The 21,147-nt window shown below is 42.6% G+C and overlaps 1 protein-coding gene across 2 annotated transcripts; it reads right to left on the bottom strand.

Annotated features, from left to right (window-relative positions):
• Positions 1-671: 671 nt before the first annotated feature.
• kif4 (kinesin family member 4) lies at positions 672-20,794 on the bottom strand. 2 transcript variants are annotated; one of them, XM_036143372.1, is made up of 32 exons: positions 20,580-20,794; positions 18,508-18,571; positions 18,267-18,411; positions 18,061-18,175; positions 17,690-17,880; positions 17,484-17,573; positions 17,218-17,384; positions 14,835-14,929; positions 14,351-14,470; positions 13,897-14,072; positions 13,592-13,653; positions 13,363-13,495; positions 13,083-13,141; positions 11,732-11,837; positions 11,391-11,498; positions 10,798-10,956; positions 10,592-10,695; positions 10,351-10,495; positions 10,118-10,228; positions 9,925-10,008; positions 9,708-9,821; positions 9,434-9,589; positions 9,236-9,333; positions 8,218-8,347; positions 7,957-8,127; positions 7,744-7,863; positions 7,574-7,651; positions 5,197-5,298; positions 4,766-4,933; positions 2,434-2,559; positions 1,963-2,079; positions 672-1,722 (listed from the first exon to the last, which is right to left on the bottom strand). In XM_036143372.1, exons 3-32 carry the CDS (start codon positions 18,387-18,389, stop codon positions 1,528-1,530), a joined length of 3,723 nt encoding a protein of 1,240 aa, XP_035999265.1. In that variant the 5' UTR covers positions 18,390-18,411; positions 18,508-18,571; positions 20,580-20,794; the 3' UTR covers positions 672-1,527. The 2 variants fall into 2 exon arrangements, with proteins under 2 accessions (XP_035999265.1, XP_035999264.1); XM_036143371.1 differs by lacking the exon at positions 18,508-18,571.
• Between the last annotated feature and the right edge of the window lie 353 nt (positions 20,795-21,147).

Here is a 21,147-nt window from a genome sequence, read left to right as displayed (position 1 = left end):
TACATGCTTCCATCTGCTGAAAAGCTCTATGGAGAGGATGGTTTCATTTCCCAGCATGATCTGGCACCTGCCCACAGTGCTAAAACCACCAGTAACTGGTGTACTGACCATGGCATTACTGTCCTTGATTGGCCTGCCAATTCCCCTGACCTAAACCCCATAGAGAATTTGTGGGGTATTGTGAAGAAGCTGAAAGACACCAGACCCAACAATGCAAATGAGCTAAAGGCCGCCATTGAAGCATCCTGGGCATCCATAACACCTCAGCAATGCCACAGGCTGATTGCCTCCATGCCACGCCGCATTGATGCAGTAATCTGTGCAAAAGGATTCCCAACCAAGTACTGAGTGCATTAATGGACATTTTAAAATGTTTGATCTTGTTTTACTGTTATATTTTTTTTTTACTTGGTCTGAGGAAATATTCTAATATTTTGAGATAGGATTTTTGAGTTTTCTTCAGCTGTACGCCATAATCAGCGATATTAATACAATAAAAGGCTTGCGATATTTCAGTTGATTTGTAATGAATCCAGAATGTATGACATTTCATGTTTTTTAATTGCATTACAGAAAATAAAGAACTTTATCACAATATTCTAATTTTCTGAGACAAAAAAACAAATCTGCCTCTTAAACTACAGTAATGACATATTCATAGACTGAGCTTGTTTGTGAACATTACAATTTTATTCATCTGAGATAAAAACAAACAAACATTATCCTACAGATCGGTGATGAGATTAATGGCGTTTCAAGTAATACTGACGCTGAGCTTCCTGTTCTGCCAGATGGACTCCAAGGAAAGAATAACTGGAAAGTTCAGGCTTTCATCAACTAAAACACAAGACTTCTTGAAGAGCTGACAAAAATGTTAGACAAATCTGAATACAATAGAGGTAAAGTGGCAGTGACATATCAGCTGACGGACTCATAAACTCACCTAAAAAGAAAGAGAATCTAAAATAGGTTTAGCTTTTGGTGGGACAAATGAGTTTACATCAAATGTTGAATTTTTATAAAAATTGGTGAATTGAAAAACAGACTCCGCTACATAACACCCTCAAAACCACAGAGAAAGTGGACCTAAAATCAAATGTCATAGAAATTAGCTAAAAAAATTCTTCATCAATGCTTAGGTATTTAATATTTCTTGACAAATAAAATAAAAGAGACTGTTTTTGTTAAATCTAGATGTGATTTTTAAGACTTTATTAGCTCAATACTAAAAGAACATCGGAGACCGCTCCCAGTGTTTCAGTTGATCTTCAATATTACTGAAGGAAAGAAAAGTTCTGTACAGGCTTTCTTGATCCTCTCTGTGAATTCCAGTAAATGTGTCAAAGCTCCCCAAAATGCATTAGTAACGCTCTAGGAACACAGACACCAATTTAAATCTATAGTTACCTTGATATTACAGTACATGACATTCTAGTCACATAAAAAAAAGACAGACAATGAAAAGCTCTGACAAAAACAAACGCCCTGACGGCTGAAGAAAGAAATCCCTAACAGACGTCGGCCGGATTAGGATTCCTCCCTGATGGGGGTGCAGGCTGAGAGGAAACTGTTCTGAAAACTGGTCAGGAGGCGCTTCTTTTTTCTGAGGAGGCTGACTGTTGTCCTGTCCTCCTCGTCCTTGTCGTCCTCAGTAGAGTCGGGTTTCCTGGCCAACTTTAGCTCTGTAGTGCTGTGGCCCATGTCTCCAATTTCCTTCAGCACCTACAAAAGCACGTTAATGTGTTTTTACATAGTAGTGGCAGCAGGAATTACATTGTACCCTCAGTTTATAAATCCAGCTGTTCTATCAAGGCATGAGCAGTTTGGTAGAGAACAATTGACACCATCATAAAGTTGGGGTTAAGCGTCCTGCCCAAGGGCATGTTGACATGTGACTGGAATAGTACCCACAACCTTCTGCTAAATCACTCTACCCGCTGATTGGTCTTCAGGAGGGCTCACCTTCTTTGTGGGGGTGCAGGATGGAGGCTTGAAGAAGGTGCAGTTTTCCGGGCTGTCACAGGACGGGTCCTGCAGAGATGCAGAGTCTCTTGAAGCACCGTCTGCGCCACCGCCATCCTGAAACAAGAGAACCGTTCCAAACCGAGATCAGAGGCCATCGTTCATCAACACATCGAATTTCCAACAAAGTAGTGCAGTTCTCTGACTGATCAGAATGAAGCTGTTCAGTTAGAAGACCAACACTAAAAAAAAATAGCAATGTAACGTTGGCAGGTTGCTACTGCAGCTCATACTTTCTTCATAAAAAAGGAAACCCGTTTACAGTCGTTTTGCAAAAGGCATCTGGCTGGTTTTCCAGGCGCAATCGATGTGAGTCCAACATGTCAGACATAAATAAAGAGCTTACCGTAAGGTTAAGTGTCACACGTTTATGCTACGGTGAAGCTTTTTGAAGAGCACACAGTCACTCACCTCGGCTTTCACCTGGTTATCCATGTTTCGACACTTCTCTTGATCACACTGGCAGTTCTCTCCGCAGGTCATCTTCCCTTTGCGACACCGGCACTGCTTGTTGCTGCAGCGACCTTTGCACGCACACTGAAGGAAGAGACATGACTTGGCATCATCAGTCAAGGCTTTTCTGATTCAACACTTAACTTTGAGATGATTTACTCAGGAAAAAAAAGCAATGCTAATAGTGTTGATTGTGTTTTCTCCCAGAACAATAGGGAAAATTAAATCGTGAAGATTGCAAGTCTGACGAATATACCACATAGCAGGTGGTATATTCTTTAAAACTTCACAAAAAAGCGCATCTGCACAAACCCTCCCTGCTTAAAACAGCTCCACCAACAAGTGATACTGGCAGTGTATCACAGAAATGCCCAGCAAATGGCAGCAATGTTGTTTCTTCCCATTCACAATAGACGCTTTTGTTAAAGATGTCTCTTCCTTGTTGCGTTCTGCATTAGACAATGTAGCTCCTTTGAAAAAGAAGGTGATTATTCACAGGAAGCTGGCTCCCTGGTTTAATTTAGAGCTGCGTTCTTTGAAGCACAATGTTAGGAAATTGGAGAGAAAATGGCGCTCTACACACCAAGAGGAATCCTACCTAATCTGGGAAAACAGTCTACTGTTGTATAAAAAGACCCTTTTCGGAGTTGGAGCAGCATATTTTTCATCATTATTAGAGGAGAATAAAAATAATCTTAGGTTTCTCTTTAGTACAGCTGCCAAACCCACCCATAGCCATACCTCTGTTGATCCATCCATTCCCTTAGCGGTAATGACTTTATGGGATTCTTCATAAATAAAATTGGATTAAAAATAAAATAATTGGCATCCTCCCAAACATGATTACCTCGTCCTCAGTAAGTGAGGCAGCGTTGGAGGAATCTTTAGAACCTGCACAGTGTTTGAACTGTTTAGAAGCAGTAGAGCTTTCTGAACCATCTAAAATTTTAGCTTCATCTAAACCTTCTACCTGTATGTTAGACCCAATCCCAACCAAGTTGTTTAAGGAGGTATTCCCTTTGATCAGTGGCCCCATTTTAGACATGATTAATCTATCCTTAGTAAATGGATACGTACCACAGGCTTTTGAAGTAGCTGTTATTAAACATTTACTTAAGAACCCCTCTGTTGACCAAGATGACTAGCCTTCCTGTTAAATCAAGAATATTATTTAAAATTCTTCTTCTAACATATAAAGCTCTTAATAGTCAAGCTCCATCATATATCAGAGCTCTGATTACCCCATATGTTCCTAACAGAGCACTTCGCTCTCAGACTGCAGGTCTGCTGGTGGTCCCTAGAGTCTCTAAAAGTAGAATGGGAGGCAGATCCTTTAGCTATCAGGCTCCTCTCCTGTGGAACCAACTCCCAGGTTTGGTCTGTGAGGCAGACACCCTGTCTACATTTAAGACTAATCTTAAAACTTTCCTTTTTGACAAAGCTTAAAGTTAGAGTAGCTTAGGTTACCCAGAGCTACCTCTATAGTTATGCTGCTATAGGCTTAGGCTGCTGGAGGACATCTGGGTCTATTTCTCTCACTCTGCTGAGTTCTCCAATTACCACCTTGTGGCCGAACTGAGACTCCACTTTTGGCATGCTTTTGGAAGTGAATGTTGACACAGGATATCTTTTTTCCTGTTTATTCCCTGCCAAACAGGAGCGTATACGCGTCTGAACTTAGAACTTCAATCTAATTTAGGTGTCGCATAGCGTAAATATGCACGTATTATGCTTCTAGTGTACATTTGATCAGCTGCCACTTAAGACTTAGCCCCTCCCTGCCCTAAAATACCACCGTCAGAGCAGCGCAGCGTTGGAGCAACATGGTGGAGAGCACCCAACTGGTCAAAATGTTCTCTTACTAACAGCATTAAAAAGTTGTGAGTTACTTACTTCAAATATGCACATAGAAAGTGAGAAGGTAAAGGAGGGGCTGGGTTTTGTTTTTGGTCTACTGACAGTACTCAAGCACCACCTAGTGGTGAAATGTCCGTTATTGCTCCTTTAATATTAAGGACCACCATGTATGAAGTGGGTCAAACCAAAATATTATTTTACTATTTACAAAGCATGAATCCCACCTGAAGGGAAAAGAAAACTTCAGCTTTCTATATCCAGACAGGCACACTGTCTTTAATTACCTAAATCAGATCCTGGGACAGAGCAAGGCTTCCTCTCGTTTAACACACAGATAAAGTAATTGATAGGCCAAACACTACAATGGAAAAATAAAAAAAGCTTGTCTCTGATATGAAGTCTGAGTGGACTCCAGAGCCCAGGTCTGTCTTACCCCAGTTGATTTGGGTTTTCTTGAGACTCTCCGTCCCTTCTCAGGTTTCTCAGGAAGCCACTCGTCCGCTTCCCCCTCGTTCTCGTCCTCGCCGGATGACAGCAGTTCTGTGACGCTGATGGTTGTATTCAGAGCTGCTTTAGCAGTGGTGGCCTTCTTCAGTTTGAGCTTTTTTGTGGTTTACGAGAACACAAAGAGGATCAAATTATGTTTTAAAATACCACTATACATGAAATCTGGTTTTTAATGTTCAGGTGTAATAAATATTACAACTGAACCTGGATGTAAATGCATGGTCTGAGTCTAAACACTGACCCAGAATGCAGCAACTGCAGTAATAAGGTAAAACACCTAAATAACAAGCTTGGATGTCTATAAACTGAGGTAGGCTGTTGAACCTTAAAAATAACCAGAACTCTGGAAAAACTTACTTTTGGAGGAACGTATTCGAACGAGTCATCTGGGTTCATTTCATTTTTGACCGATGGCACAAGAACTTTCTTCTCACTTGCCAACTGGAGAAACAAGAGCTTCTACGGTGGAAAACAGACAGATTTGTTAAGGCCTGTTTAGATCATGGGCTAAAAATGTCTGCCTCCCCATTCAGCTCTCTGCCTGTCACACTTTTTCCAAAGCCCTTTGCCTGCAGGGAACAAACTGAGCTCTAAAAAGGTAATATTTTACTACACAATTCCCCAATACCATTTAAGCCCTGCTTTGTCAAAGAACCTATGCAAAATATTTGGCTTCAGATCTACAACTGCATCAAACGCAGGAGGCATCTTTTACATTTAATCACATGAAACATCAATAACATTCCAGATTTAGCCACGCGGGTTTCTAATCCTCAAAGTCTAAAACCTTGAGGTTTAAATGGTTTCAATCTCAAAAAGTCGGAAGGACAGTCAGAATATGTCACAGGTTCTTATATTTTCCAAACAGTAAAATCTGAAAATCTGAATCAAGTGAGAGTGGAAATCCTGCGTTTTAGTGGGTGAATGTTTCCAGGCCAACCTGGGACGGCAAGAAAGTAAACGACCAATCTGGTCCCTTGATTTTATTTATAAATTAGTAGAAGCAAGCAATCACACACAACACATCAGATCTCAATTGGGGGGAAATCTTGCTGCATGTCTTTTCTCATACGGAAGGGATAAGAAGTTGGGAACAAAAAGGATGCTACATCATCATGTGGGTTGATCATTTGATGAAAAAGATCAACCCACAGGGGGCTTAACCCAAAGTCCCAGAGAAAGTGGAACTGAAGAACCGAAGCTGCAGGCTGGTCCAACTTGCTGAAATGTCATTGCAGCACCTCAAAATGGTCCTCAGTAGTTTCTCTGGCTCCAACCTGCTTGTAGGCATGTCTGCCAACATTGGGGTACGTCCCCTAAGAGATGAGATAGACAGATCTCACCCCAGTCCCTGACATCACTGAGCTCCTGGACAGTCTGAGGTAAAACCTGGTGGTGTAAGATGGACCTAACCATGATGTCCCAGAGATGTTCTAGAGGACTGAGGTCAGGGGAACAGAGAGACCAATCAATGGTACCAATTCCTTCATCCTCCAGGAACTGCCTGCAGACATCTGCTCTATGAGGCCAGGAACCATCATGCACCAGGAGGAACCCAGGACCACCAGTGTCTAAGGACTTTATCCTGATACCTGTCAGGGTGCCGTCGTTTATCCTGTACAGGTCTGTGCGTCCCTCCATGGAGACGCTGACCACCACCAAAGCAACCATGCTGAACGGTGTTGCAGGCAGCAGAACGTTCTCCACGGCTTCTCCAGACCTTTCCAGGTCTGTCACATGAGCTCAGAGTGGGTAGAGAACAGGGAACCAGTGCCAAGCTGCCACTTCCAGTGTTATGTATGAATACCAGTCGGCCTTCATGGTGCTGGGCAGGGAGCACAGGAACTAGAGGACGTTGGCCCATCAGGCCACCCTCATCAAGTCTGGTTTTAAAGGTTTGCTCAGAGATATTCACACCAGCGACCCGCTGCAGATCACCTTAGGGCTCTGGCAGAACTCCTCCTGTTCCTCCTTCCACAGAGGAGCAGCTACCACTTCTGCTGATGGGTTAAGGACCTCCAAGGTTCCTGTCCATCTCTCCTAGATTAACTGCCTGTCTCCAGGAATCTCCTCCATGCTCCTGAGTCTGTGCTGGGGGACACAGCAAACCTGGCAACCATGTGCCGTCCGGGTGGAGTTGGGCTGCCTGGGCGGCCTCTGTAGGGTCCAGGCATCGCCTCATGGTAGCAGCAGTGATGCTGACCCTGGGCAAATGCAAAACTACTGAAAAGCAGTCCAAAAAAAAAAACACAAGGAGGGACAAATGTCTGTGGCCTCGTCTCATTGTTTCTCCTTTAGTCCCCCTGTTGTTAACTTCATTACCACCAGAACAGCCCAAACGGATTAGCACCCTCCTCTACTCCTGAGCTGACCAGATCAATACTCCACAAGTTTAACTGAGTTCATATTATACTCTAATTAAATTGTTCAGTTCATTTTGGGGGGCAGCGTATATAAACCTCTATTCCATCATGGGCTCCTGTTGATTTTGTTCAGTCTTAAGCGGATGTGTCAGCATCTCTGGGCGAAGAATTTATAGTCAGGATGAATTATCAGCAATCTGTCTTGTTTTAAGTTGCGAAAGATTGCTCGATGGGAAGACAATATTTAAGACTTTCAATCTATTTTGATTGATTTTTACCTTGAGCAATCTTGGCAATGAAACTGGCCTTATAGTTAAATAATATAATGTCGCATCAATCTGCTCTACAAACCTAGAGGTCAGGGACGTTACCTGTCTGTATTGCTCATTCTGCTCCATCAGATTCTGGTTCTGTTCACTTAAACTCCGTAGTTTTTCAAGCTCTTCCTCCTAAAATGACAAGAAGGATTTAAAATATTCATAAGACGAGATTTTTGTACAAAAAGGGCCATTAAATGTCGACCAAACCGACAAAAGCAAACCTGGACTTTGAGGCGCTGGAGAAGCTCCCTCTCTTTTGATCTCGACTCCTCTTTCTGCTTGGTTTCCTCCGACTCCTCGCATATGGGTTTGTTCTGCAGCTGGTTGAGGAGGTAAAGAACCTGCAGAGAAAACAATCACATGAAGAGGGTCGGCGCCCAGGGGCTGGGAACAACACCGCTGTCCGAACGGATATCGGTCTACAGGTGCGTTGCCTTCTGTTGATGCCTCTGCTCCAGCTCCACCAGCTGCTGCTGATGCTCCATGTCCATGGTGGACATCACGTTTCTCTCGTCCACCATCATCTTCCTCAAGTCTTGGGCCTTTTCTTTTTCCTCTTTCAGCTCGCTCTCCAGCTTGGAGCAGGCCGTTTTAGCCGATACCAACTGGAAATAAAAAAACAAAAGGAAAAGGCTGTCGCTGAAGGGGATGCGTGAAACCCACTGAAGATCACCAGCTTCTTGGTTTTGGTTTACCTCGGCCATCAGAACCCGGACTGCGCTCTTGGCATCCACGATGCTGGTGAGGCCGTCGATTCGTTGTTTCAAGCGGCCCTCGCCGTCAGCCACTATCACTTTCTGCTGCAGGTCCGCTATCTGGGCGTTCCTGTGAGGAAGTGAAGCGTTATGCTGCTGCTAAACGATAAATACAGGGTTCCCACACCTTGGTGAACATCAAATTCAAGGACCTTTCAATGACTTTCCAGGACCAATTTCCTCAAATTCAAGGACCACACGTGGCGGCATTTACCTACTGTGACCGCTGAATAGGTTATCATATTTTAATACAATGCAAATTCAATAAAAGACTAAACGGCATAGAAGTTGTTGGGTCAGAAGCAATGCAAGAAAGTAGACTTAATTTATAGCCTACATTGATATTGATCATATTCATAGCCTACATTTATATCCACAGTACATGGCTATGCCATACTACATTACATATAAGACGTACATTAGCCAACCGTTTCATGGAATTTTATGGAAAAAAGTGCAAGCATTGAGATGTTCAGAATTATATCAATTTATTTCACTTACTTTGATCTTTGATTAAGCTAGCTTTTGACTTTGACTCTGAAAAGTCGCTAAATATAGCGATAAAGTCGCTGAGTTGGCAACACTGCGTGAATGTGACCTATTGGACGCACGTAGGCCTAAACCGTAGCCTACCAACTAACGAAGAAGAGCGAACGTACTGTTGCAAAGTAAAAGTCTGCGGAATCAGCATAATTTTAAAAGATCCTGTGGTAGTAAAATAATGACACGAGTCGTCATCCGTGTGAACTTTCAACCCCACAAAAAAAAAAAATTCAAGGACTTTCAAGGACAAGGTGTTTTTTTGGCTGTTCTCAAGAACTTTCAAGGACCTTGAATTTATTTTTTCAGATTCACAAACTTTCAAGGATTTCAAGGACCCGTGGGAACCCTGTAAATAACAGTCTGCATTTATCTGTAAGGCCACGCTTGCTTGTGTTCCTCGGTTTGCACGACTCACCTGAGGCCCATCTCCGTTTCCAGGTTCTCCACCTGTTTGGACAGAGGGGTCTCCAGCGCCCCCTGGCTCTCCAGCTCGGAGATGATCAGGGTCCGACGCTGCGGCAGAACATCCGACAAGCAAAGGGATCAAGATCTTTCCCGTTTTTAATACGCTGGAATATTTTCACCACCTTTTATGTCGGATTTCACCACCTACTCTGATTTTAGGAGCGGGCGTCTCCCCGGCCTCCATCTGCTGCTTGAGGTTGTTGATCTCCTGAGCCAGGACCTTCCTGTCCTCCAGCAGATCGTTGAGGTGGCGCCGGGCCTCCTCCGTGCTCACCATCACCTCCACCTCATTCAGCAGCCAGGTCTGACACAAAATAATCAAGTTAAAGCGAGAACGAGCTTCAGTCACAGCCGTGCCGTGAGATCAGTGAAAAAGATTTGTGTTTAAGTTCAGAAATTAGCGCCGTGGCGTGTTTCCCTACCTTCACCCGCGCAGACGCCCCCTCTATGCCCCTGTTGTGGGCGTCTTTCCGCTTCTCTGCCGCTTCGCTTCTCTTCTGCAGGGCATCTTTCAGTCTCTTGTTGGCGGCGGCCGCCTGGAAGATAATGGCGAACAGCTGAGCACGCCGCGGACCGGACCGGACCACCAAGCCGTAAGCCTCCCTGACGGGAGGCGGCGCAAAGACAAAAACAGCTCACCTCTTCGGTTTTGCGCCGCAGGATATTGGCTTGTTTCTGGAAATCTCTTTCCAGTTTCAGCAACTCGTACTGCCGCTTACGGTCCTGTAGTTCATGATTAAAAAAAAACAACAACAAAAAAAGCAATTGGAAGAGTGAGATTTACCTTTTTTGGCTTTTCCGAGTTAATTTCATCTTTTACTGACTTACTGACCTTTTCCTTGAGCTGCAGGACCTCCCTGTCCTTCTTGTTCTTCCACAGTCTGTATTTCTCAGCATCCTCCCTCATCTGCCTCATCAGCTGCGTTCGCTGCGTCTTCATAGCCTGTAAGACACAGCGGGGGGCCATCGGCAACGTGTATAAACAGCTCCCGTCACAATACGGCGGGGTGACAAGCTGTTGACAGAAAATGAATGTAAAAAAGGGGTAAATAAAAGGCTAATCACCTGGATCTCCTGCATAAGCTTGCTGGCTTTCTGAACAGAGGATTCCTTCAGTTTCAGCAGTTTGGATTGATCGAAAAGCTTCTTCTTCATTTCCACAAGCTGAGATTCCAGCTCCTGTAGTCGCTTCCTCCGCTGCTCGCTGAGCCTACAGGACGTTCACAGACGGCAGGTTGAAACATCACTGCTACTTAACAAGGTTTTACATCCAACGGCTGCGAGGGGAAAAATAACAATGGCGTACTTGGCCTGGTTGGTGTCTTTCTTTGCCGACTGGAGCGCTAAAACCAGCTCCTCTTTCTCCTTTTGCAAAGAATCCACCACCGACTGCAGAGTTTGGACATTTTTCTGGAGGACAACAGGCAGAGCTGAACCAACGACCTGAACATTTTACGGTCGGGTCAGGAGAAACAGAGGCGTTCAGTCTTATCGCCCTTCCTGTCGCCGTACCTGGTGCTCTGACTGCATGGGCTCCAGCTGGCTGTCGTTCTCGCACATCTTCTTCATATAAGCTTCCTTCAAGCTCAACACTTTGTTCAGCTCTATGAGCTCTTTGGAAAGCTGGGCCTGCCTGAGAGCGTGGTTGGCCGTAAAACCCTCTGGGGAATCCTTTGTGGGGGGTGAAAACGGTTAAGAAATCAGTTAATGTTTGAATTAATGAACAGTTTAAACTGAATTTTAAGCTTTCATATAAAACTAGCCAAAGCCATACACTGCAAAAACAGAACTAAAAATAAGTAACATTTTCTCGAAATTAGTGCATTTGTCCTTGATTTGAGCAGGTAAATAAGATTATCTGCCAATGGAATGAGTATTTTTACCCCTAAAATAAGATAATTAGATATAATGCACTTGAACTAAGGTGATGGAGATGAGTTCTTCCTATTTTAAGCGCAAAAATCTTATTCCATTGGCAGATTATTTTATTTACCTGCTCAAATAAAGTATAAATACACTCATTTCAAGAAAAAAAATTACTTATTTTTAGTTCCGTTTTTGCAGTGTATGGCCACTGAGTGCAGAGAAGTAAAGAGGAGCCGTACTGATGGGGTCTGCTCGGGTCCGGTTTCGCTGCTACTCCCAGCCCCCTCAGACACTTCATCTCTCGCAGACATGGCGTCGATGGAGGCAGAGATGCCGGCACTCTCATTCTTCCAAAGCAAAGAAACAAACAAACAAAAAAACAGAAAAGAGGAAAAAGAAAGGCATCATGAACACGTGCGACGTCAGCCAAAACAAATACGTTCACACAGTGGCGTAGGAAATGCTTCTGATCACACGGTGGTCATCAGACTCAGAGGTGGACGATATTTCCCCTGAAACGTGACGTCCAGTTAAAACGTCAAGGTTCTTACTGCGATGTAACGTCGACTGACTCGCGTACCTTCAGCTGCAAGATGAGCTCCTGTAAGTTCTTCATCACTTCCACGTTCTCCTTCAGCTCCTGGTCCTCCAGCGTCTGCATCACTCTCTGAAGATCGATCGTACAGCTGAAAGAAATAAAGAGGGCGGAATAAAACCTGTGTGTTCGGTAGGGCTGGACGATATTTCAATAACAATTTATATCGATCGATAGCCGTATATTGATAAGAGAAAAAAAAAAGGGTCAATACAAAGTTCAATAGAACAGTTTTCCTTCCTTATGCATTCTAGCCAATCATGTAGGTTAATACTACAGTCATTACATCCTCCCAACCAATCACAACGCAGACCCAAGAAGCTCCGCTCCCTTCAAAGAGTTCAGAGAGCACACGTTCTTTTTTTATTTCTTTTTTTTAAACTTGTAGTTTTGGTATAAAGGTGGTTGAATAAAGGGTTGAGTTTTAATTTAGTGTGTGTGTCTGTATCTAGAAATAGGTTGCCAAGCAACAGCATAAAATGACCAGAGCTGCCCTTAAGATATTTGTTTTGAGTTTGTTGATAATTATCGATGTCGATCAACATGATTTCCATTTTATCAATATGATTTTTTTCTATATCGTCCAAGCTCTAGTGTTCGGGTCAATTAGACAAAAAAAAAGTCCATTACAGTTCATTTAAAAAGTTATACTTAGTAGTTTAGTATAGAAATTGAAATAAGTCATCGAGGTTCAGCTACATGGTGAGACGTTTCTTACAGAAGCCCAGAAAGGAGAGGGGGGGGGGGGGGGGGGACCTCAGCATCTCGCAGAGCGAGGTGTTGCAATGATTTAAAGTTCTTTAGAGCAAATATGCCTGTACATCACCCATCACATCCTCCTTTGTCTTCACTGGATACTATATTATTTTTCCCAGTGTCCAGTAAATGGCACCAGAGTTCATTTGCAAGCAAAATGAGACGCAGGTTTTCAGGCAAAGCAGAGTTTGCTTGCCTGCTTTACGACAAGAGAGAAAAATGAAGCAAAAGATCGGAGGAAATAAGCTCCGACATGAAAGAGCCCCGAAAACGTTGGGGGGGGATTTCTGCCTGCATAGATAAATTAAACGCTGGGTGGATGGATAGTAGGGAGGACGGATTAATGGATTTATGGACTGACAAAATGAAAAATGGATAGATTAATACAGCAACTCCATGGAAATATTTTGGTTTAAAAAAAAAAAAAAAAAAAACACCAGAAAAAAGATTTTTTTGGAAAGCTGTGAGTGAAGTCTAAACATCTAAGGTTCCCCTCATATTCATGCAGACCAGGAAAATACAGAAACCCAATGCAGAGTCTGCAGAAGCCCCCGTTTTAAAGCCTTTAAAAACTCCTTACGCTGCGTGGTGCTGAAGTTGCTCCAGTTTGCTTTGTAGTTTCTCGTTTGCTTGTTCCGTCTGAAAATGAAACCCAAGCCGGTCGACACCAAAGATGAGAACGCAGCAGAGTAAAAAAAAGTCAGATTTAACACAAATGCAAAAAGCCCTCGTTTGTTAAAAAAAAAATGAAATAAAAATGTGCATTTTGTTTTAGATCATTTTCAGTGTTTTCAAATGATTCATTTCAAACTCTGGACTTTAGAGACACAATTAGTGAATGCTGCCTGGCTCTGATTCACCATAATGATCTTCTCAAACATGAGGGCCGTCTGTCCTGCTGCCTCCCCCAGCTCGCGGCACAGCTTGCTGTTCTCGTCCTGCAGGGCGCGGTTCCTCTCCAGAAGCTTGCCGACATCCTCGGCCGAACTAGGCCTGCAACACAGAGCCACAGTAACGGTTATTCCCTACGGGCGGCATGCATTCTGCCTGAACGTAATTACTGTCCTCCCAGTTTGACCCTCTTCTTACCCAGAGAGCACAGGAGCTACTCCTCCTCGCGCGTGCAGAAGCATCACCTGCAGCTCCTGAACCTACGCAAACGTGGAAAGACAAAACATTCAAATCCGTCCTCCAGATTCCTCGCTTCATGTCAGGGTTCTGTACATCTTCATGGGTTTACTGCATCCAAAAATTGGGTTTTGCATGTTGTAAAATATTTCCAATTGATTAAGCGAGTAACCGGTGACGACTATTCAACCGTAACATCTATAGATCCCATAAAGGAGCTTTGGCCGTGACAGTGACTGGGTTTTCTTTTTTCTTTTTTGTTTTACCTGCTTTTTCAGTCGGCCCATTTCTGCAGCTCTGGGGTCGATGTTAACAATGGGTTTGTTTTTAATCTTGCGCGCTCTGTCGGCGTATCGCAGCGTGTTGATGGTTTCCTCCATGTTAGAGTCTGCGGGACTGACGCATGCGATCATCACGGTGTGGCTATTTCCTCCAAGAGAATCTGAGGAAATACATAAAAGGAGGGTTAAAAAAAAAAAAACATTCATTATAATGCAACACTTTTTGGAGCTGCATCGATTTTTTAGAAGCTAATCCTTTATTAAATAAAACATAAAGCGGCAGGCGAATATGTTCTGCCTAATGAAGCAGAATCTGCCTGAAAACCTTTTGAAGTGAAAGCTTAAAAACCAGGGATTATGTTTGCTAGAAGATGCTGAAAGTAAAAACGGCATCTATGGCTGATCTAATGACTTTTGAGCACTTAAAATCAAAGCCTACCCTGTAGCAGACGTGTGAGTTTGGAGTCTCTGTAAGGAACAAAGGTGTTTTTTTTGTTTTCATCCCCCAGAGCACTGATCACGTTACCCAGAGACAAGAGGCCACGGTTGATGCTGATTCCTGCAGATCAAAAATAAACAGCATCACAAGACAAGCGCTCTCAGAAAACACACAGTTTTAATAAAAAAAGACGCCACTTTAAGCAACATGCATATTTTTAGACATGCCCCCCAAAAATGTAGAAGCGAAAACAGGCTTCCAATTGTTCAGTTTGAGCTTTTACTCTGTAACCCAGCTCTCCTAAATCTGTAAACCGGATCCCAAGTTCTGTTCTTTTTTTTTTTTTTTTTTTTTAAATCACACCAAACAAAAACAGATGCCAAAAAAGAAGGTCGCTAAATATTTGACAAGAAGATGCAAATATTAAAGGTGGAAAACTTTGTCAAAAATAAGCATGAGAGGAAATGAAAGTGATCCTGATTACCTTCTTTTAATCGGTCTCCCTCAGCTTTGGTTTTCTTCTGTCGCTCTGAACCGGCCAGATCCACGAGGTGCAGCTTTGAAACTATTGAATTCACTCTGCAACAAAAGTTTGCACAGTTATTCAACTAGGAGACAGAACGCTACATTATGAGTCAAACAATGGGGCTCTGCAGATATGCACTAAACCAGTTTCAGGGACTTGAGGCACCTTCATTAAAAAAAATAAAATTTTTTTTTTCAAAATATCCTAATTTTCTGCAGCGCAGCTATAATAAATTTGTATCACTTCTAACAGCCAAAATCTTTATCAGCATGTTCCTGTTGCTTCAAGTCCTTTTTACCGAGACGCCAGAACGTGCCCGAATGACCCAAGGACTCAAAAATCAACACAGCGCTACCCGCCCTGAGCACTGCGGGTCAGTAAACTCAAAGAAAGCTTTCCCTCGCCTGGAACAAGGACAGATCCAGCTGTCTGGATGTATTCAGCTGTAAAAAAAACAGACATTAATGGCGTGGAACCTAAAGACGTGCTTGGATCACGCTTAATGAACTGCTGCCGCTGAGCTGCGAGCTCACCGTGTCTATGAAACAGCCGGCGCAGGTTCTACCTGCAGGTGGCCCGACCGATCAACCAGCTCTTCACATCCTGTCTTAAGGAGTCTAATATTCTGAAAATGACTATGAAATAAGTTTTGAAGTAAATGTATATGAGGTCTACCCAAGGTTCTCAAAACATGGTGCTTCGCTTACAAGAAGTTTTTGCAACTAAATATGTGCACGGTAAATAAAAATGTATTATTTGTGCAGTAAACGATGACAGTGACCCTGAAACTAATGCAGATGGGTACTTAATGTGAGAACTGGGGAAATAATGTAAAAAATAAAAAAAATAAAACAGAAACGTGTTCCAGTTTCAAAGAAACAACCAGTGGGATTCAATCATTTATTTTATCGGTGACCAGACTACCCGCCATTAGCGAAACAAGCGAATACCAAGATATGCCTTCCAAACACCGTAGCAAAAAAAAAAGATCCCTAAGGTATCGCATTTTTCGGACCATATGGCGCACCAGATTATACGACACATAAAACATTCTTCCCAAGCGTGTAATATCACTCCGCCCCTTCAGGTACAAAGCTCTCTCCTGAGAGGGAGAGCTCTCCGTCTCTGTCGGGAGGACAGAGTAGTTGGACTACACTGCCTTGTTTAAGGCCAAAATAAACGTAACTTTTAAATTGAATTAACTTGCTAGGTTTATTGTTGCTAGCGCGTACTGCGGGCGTGGGATGCCTTTACATGAATGTGCTTCTAGTTTAGACATTACAGTCATTACAGGCAGTCTTGTAGACAGCTCAGGGGTCCTATCAGGTAGTGACACAGTGTACCGTAATGCTCTGAAAAGCCGTTGAGCGGAGCGGCTTCGTTGCTAAACCAAGTTACACTTCTTATACATTTTAACAGATTTTTGCGCACATTGTTCCACATAAAATTGGTCAGTAAGCACAACGATGATCATATATAAGGCGCACCATCAATTTCTGAGAAAATTTTGGATATAGTGCACCTTATAGTCCGAAAAATACAGTAGGTTATAAAGTACTGTGTGACAGAGGTTTACTGAGATAAAAAATAGCCAAAGCTCTGAACAATCTTTTGTTTTGTTTTTTAACTTCAGCAATCACTTAATTCTACAAGGCGGCCATATTATTCTATTCCCCCCCCCCCCCTTTATTCCCTTCTGATTATCTTGAGGTTGGGATTAGTGAGTAACTTGAGTCTTTGAAACTTTCCCTTACTTGCAATTCTGACCTTTCTAATCGTGTTTTCCCCTCAGCATCCACATGAAGCTGCATGTGTCAACTACTCATCCAGAACCAGTAAATAGGAAAGATTTTTCTTTTGTTACCTTTTTTATACCAAAATGAAAAAGCTAACCAGGACTTCAAAATATCCTTGTATTTAGAAGAGCTATCATTTACTCCTTTGGTATTTATGTAAGTAAACAGTAATTGAGTTTGAAAAGCACTGATAACTTTAAGAATGTTTTTTTTTTTGCAATATTAGGAATAATTCTCTTTTTCTAAACACACAAATAATGGATTGTGGGGTAAATTTATTTTCTGTTTCTGTATCAATACAATGAAACTGAAGGTTTTAACACTGAGAATCTCTTGTCAGCATGTCTATTACCCAATATTAAAGATTAATTATTTTAAAGACAATTAGAAAAGAAAAAAAATCCACATGGAATAAGAGAAAATTTGCAAATGCTAATTACTTTTTGGATAGGTTAAAAAAAAAAAAAAAAAAAACAGAGACTCCTTGTGGACAGCTTTGATGAGCTCTGCAGGGAAACTACAGAAGAAAAAAGAAAGAAGCTGACTTGTCTGATCCTCTGCGCTGCTCCAGGGTGATGGTGAAAATGGCATGGGAACGAGAAGAGGCTGCATTCATCGCTGTGGACCCAACCGTACGCGCCAAGTTTCCCAGCTCCAGACATTTCACCATCTCTTGGGCAGATAATACCTGCCTCTCAGTCAGCCCAACAATCTGAGGGAAATCAGAGGTAAAAAGCAAAAACTGAGGCTTAAAGAGCCATAAAAGAGTTCAGAGACAGCTCACTGGCTTTTCACACTGAACTTCACTCACCTTAATGCCTTCTTTAGGGTCCTCCCGAATGCTAAGGGCGGATCTATCTTTAGAAGAGGACAGCAAATCTAAAATGTCTTCATTATATATCTATAATAAAAAAAGACAACAATTACAAGAGGCTCAAGACTAAACATGTTAATATGGAGGGTTGCATTGCAATTTACGATTGCTTTGCATTGCGTTCACAGCGTGCATCTGCCAACCTCCAGGTAAGAAACAGCCAGACAGAATTCAGAGTCTGCTTTCTTCTCCCGCTCCTCAAAGATCCTCCTGATGACTCGGGGAATAACCCCGACAGAAGGGTCGCTCTCCTGGGCTGATGTGTACGCTCCTCCCATCGAGTACGTCTTTCCTGATCCTGTCTGTCCATATGCCAAAACTGTGGCATGGTAACCTAACAGAGGAAACGTGTGGCAAGGTTGTAAAATGACTCAAATAATGAGACGCTTGCCTAACCCACCATTCTTTGTACTGAAAACAGCTGATGTAACCGTGCGAAAAGGGATTCTGGTAAAAAAAACCTGCTCGATGATTAGCAAGTGGCCCAAAACTGTGCAGCACCGAGGCAATTTACCTTTGAAAAGGCCGCGCAGTAGAGGCGAGATAACAGTGCTGAACACTTCCTCTTGTTCGGCCGTGGGCTCGAACACGTAATCATATGTGAATGCTTTTTCTGTGCCAACAATCACCTGGGGGGGTAAAAATAAACGTGCTTATACAGACAACCCAAACGAACATTTAACCTGACTGACGGGAGGAGAATCACCCAACACCGCGTACCTGCTGCTCACCGGGAACAAAGGTGAGGCAGGACTGACAGCCCTCGTTGATTTCTTTCGGCACCAGCGGGCGGCATCTCAAGGCGACGCGCACCGGGATCACCTTGGCATCTTCATCCGTCATGGTGCACGATTCCAGTCGGGAGCTTTAAGGAATGCAAAGAGAGGAAAACATTATTTTAACTGAAACAGGGACACAGTGGCAGAGTTTTACTAAGAAAACATGAGGAAAAGCTGCTGACCTGATCTTTAGATAATACTGACACTAGCTCTCCAAACCATCAGCGTCTTTTTATGGTGAGAAATCTACAATACAATTTGGACGTCATTTATCCGATTAGTTTTAGCAAAAGCATCTGAATAAAAGCAGGGACAACCGTGGTCCAACATAATAAACCACAATTTATCACCAATTAAACAGCTTGATACCCTACATTTCAATAACAAATGATACATTACATTTCTACGTGCATGTGGGGAAAGTGTTAACTGCGAATTTCACGAGTTAATTATCCAGAATGGGGGTGGGCAGTATGGACTTTACATTTTATCATGATTTATTGTGTTATTATTGTGATAACTATAAAAGACTATTACCAGCTTCTTGTGGACTTTTTCGGTATTTGTAGCCCCAGAAATACAAATGGTTTCCTTAAAAACACATTTAATAATGTAACATATATTAAAACAAAATTAGAAATATGCTTCACCAGGACTCCAGTTACATAAAGAAATGCAACTTATTAGAGATGCACTGATTTTTCCCCAGATCCAATCCGATACCTGGGCTGAACGTATCGGCCAATAATACTGTTGGTGTTGAATTTACCAACTCTTTATCCAGTCCTTGCAATTTTCGCGTTGCAGATATTCTTGCGTGTTGCAGTCGGACTTGTTGCCGTATCAAGTTTCCAAACAGCAGACTTGGCTCGGTCCGGCGCTTGCTCCATGTTGCTCCGCGTCTTGCTCACCGCCTAGCTGCTCCGCGTGACGCAACCGGCGTTGCACACAAAGAATTGAAGAGACTAGATCGCTGTAACTGTACTGCTGTGTGTGATATTAATAAAAAAAAAGGAACGAGTGGATCGGCGTCATTCATCCTGCATCCGGTCCAGCAAATGAGTCAATATCAGAACCGATATCCAATCCGGGTATCGGATCGGTGCATCTCTAATTTTTAATCACTAAACTGCATACGTTAATAAGATGTTTTTTCAATTTATTGACATTTACTGACACTCTGAACACACCAACAGTGGAGAAAATGTCTAAAACAACAATCCTGACAAAACTGGCAGTTTTTTGGAGTTTTTTCATACATCACTAATTGGAATTTATCGTTGTCGAGATAAACCCAAATTCTTATCATGATAAGAAAATTTTCACGGCAACAACAAAAACGATACGATAAAGGCGCAGCACTGCCACTAGTCTCCTCTTCCCGAGATTTAGGATCAGATGGGGGCAGAAAAAGGAGAGCGAACCTCTGAAAGACTGTTTTGTCTTTAATGTGGACATTAGTGATGTTTTAAAAATAAACTGACAACACAAAAAGCTCTTCAGTTCACGCCAGCAACTGCAAGCAGTCACTCCACATAAAACCACAACATAGCCAGATCTGTTAAAATAGAGGAAGGGATTAAGGGTATTACCCAAAAACTATGGTTCTCAAACTGCTACTAGCAACTATTTACGGTTCCTCTAAAAAAATGATGCATCCTCCCTGGACGTCTTCAACATGATGTCACATCAAAAACCACAAACTTCAAATTGTAAATCCAGTTAACTTCTTAGAGCCATAAGCTGCTCTTGTTTTATTTTGAGCGCATCAGAACAAAGAAGACAGGAAATAGGCAAGAAGAAAACGTCTTAGAAAAAATGTCTGCCCAGCAAACCTAAAGCAAACACAGGTGGAAACGGTCAGGGTGGATGAATGTTTTGGCGAGGAGGTGAAAAGACATGAGAATGATCCACTCGTTCTGGTGTAGGAGGAGATCTTGTTTCAATCAAGTAACGACCATGAAGGATTTTGGTCATTCATTTCCGACACGGACATCAGATTCTTAAAAACTGCAACGGAGAACTAAACCGACTCCTTCCACCAGTCACGCTCCGCCAGTGGATAGTTGTTGATTTTTTTCCACCAGGGGTTAATAGCTAAAAGTAACCTACTGTTTAAACACGTTTTCTTTCTAAACTAAAAACAAACTAACACAGGCGGTGCTCCTGTCTGCCAACTAGCCAACACCGTACAGTCCGCGTTGACTTTAAACAGCTAGCTGGAGTTATTAGCAAGACGTTACCATTAACGTACCTTTTGAACTTTCCACCAGGATTTAAGGCCAAAGCTGCATCCGGTAAGTCGCTCTGGCGGCGTGTAGCAGCGAAAACAAGACACGACAACGCGGCCGCTTGCTGTTTTAAAACGCTTAAAATGACAGTTGGTTTATCTGCGATCCCTTAGTTGTGTTTTTAGACCAAAGTGTTGTTCCTGCCCGCCACTTTCAAACATGCAGCTCCGCCCTCTTCTTCTTCTCGGGTTTATTGGCGGTTGGCATACAACGATGTGGCGCATTACCGCCACCAACCGGTTAGGATTGTGGATCAGGATAAACATGCTAAAAAAGGATATATAAAATGGGGCAAATCTGCAGTTACCCAGTCACTTAAACAGTATCAGAGCGACTTTAATCTCAGAATATACTTTGAATTCGTAATATTTTTATTCTTGTAATATTACAAGTTTATTTTCGTATCCCTTTAACTTCATTCTCCTGAATTTATTCTCGTAAAGAATAATTATAATTAAAATAATCTAACCTGGCCCTATTACTCCAGGAGTGAAATAATTCTGCAAACAGACTATTCTGGAAATGTTCCCT

Source organism: Fundulus heteroclitus, chromosome 11 (genome assembly GCF_011125445.2).
Source record: "Fundulus heteroclitus isolate FHET01 chromosome 11, MU-UCD_Fhet_4.1, whole genome shotgun sequence".
Lineage (NCBI taxonomy): Eukaryota > Metazoa > Chordata > Actinopteri > Cyprinodontiformes > Fundulidae > Fundulus > Fundulus heteroclitus.
This window is presented reverse-complemented; position numbering and strand designations above follow the sequence as displayed.

Excerpts from the sequence above, each read along its gene's own strand:
- kif4 (XM_036143372.1), bottom strand. The coding sequence starts at position 18,389 with ATGACGGATGAAGATGCCAAGGTGATCCCGGTGCGCGTCGCCTTGAGA. Across the intron at positions 11,838-13,082 it reads CAACTTCAGCACCACGCAGC|CTGTACGATCGATCTTCAGA; the intron begins GTAAGGAGTTTT and ends TATTTCTTTCAG. Across the intron at positions 11,499-11,731 it reads AGCTCATCTTGCAGCTGAAG|AATGAGAGTGCCGGCATCTC; the intron begins GTACGCGAGTCA and ends TTGCTTTGGAAG.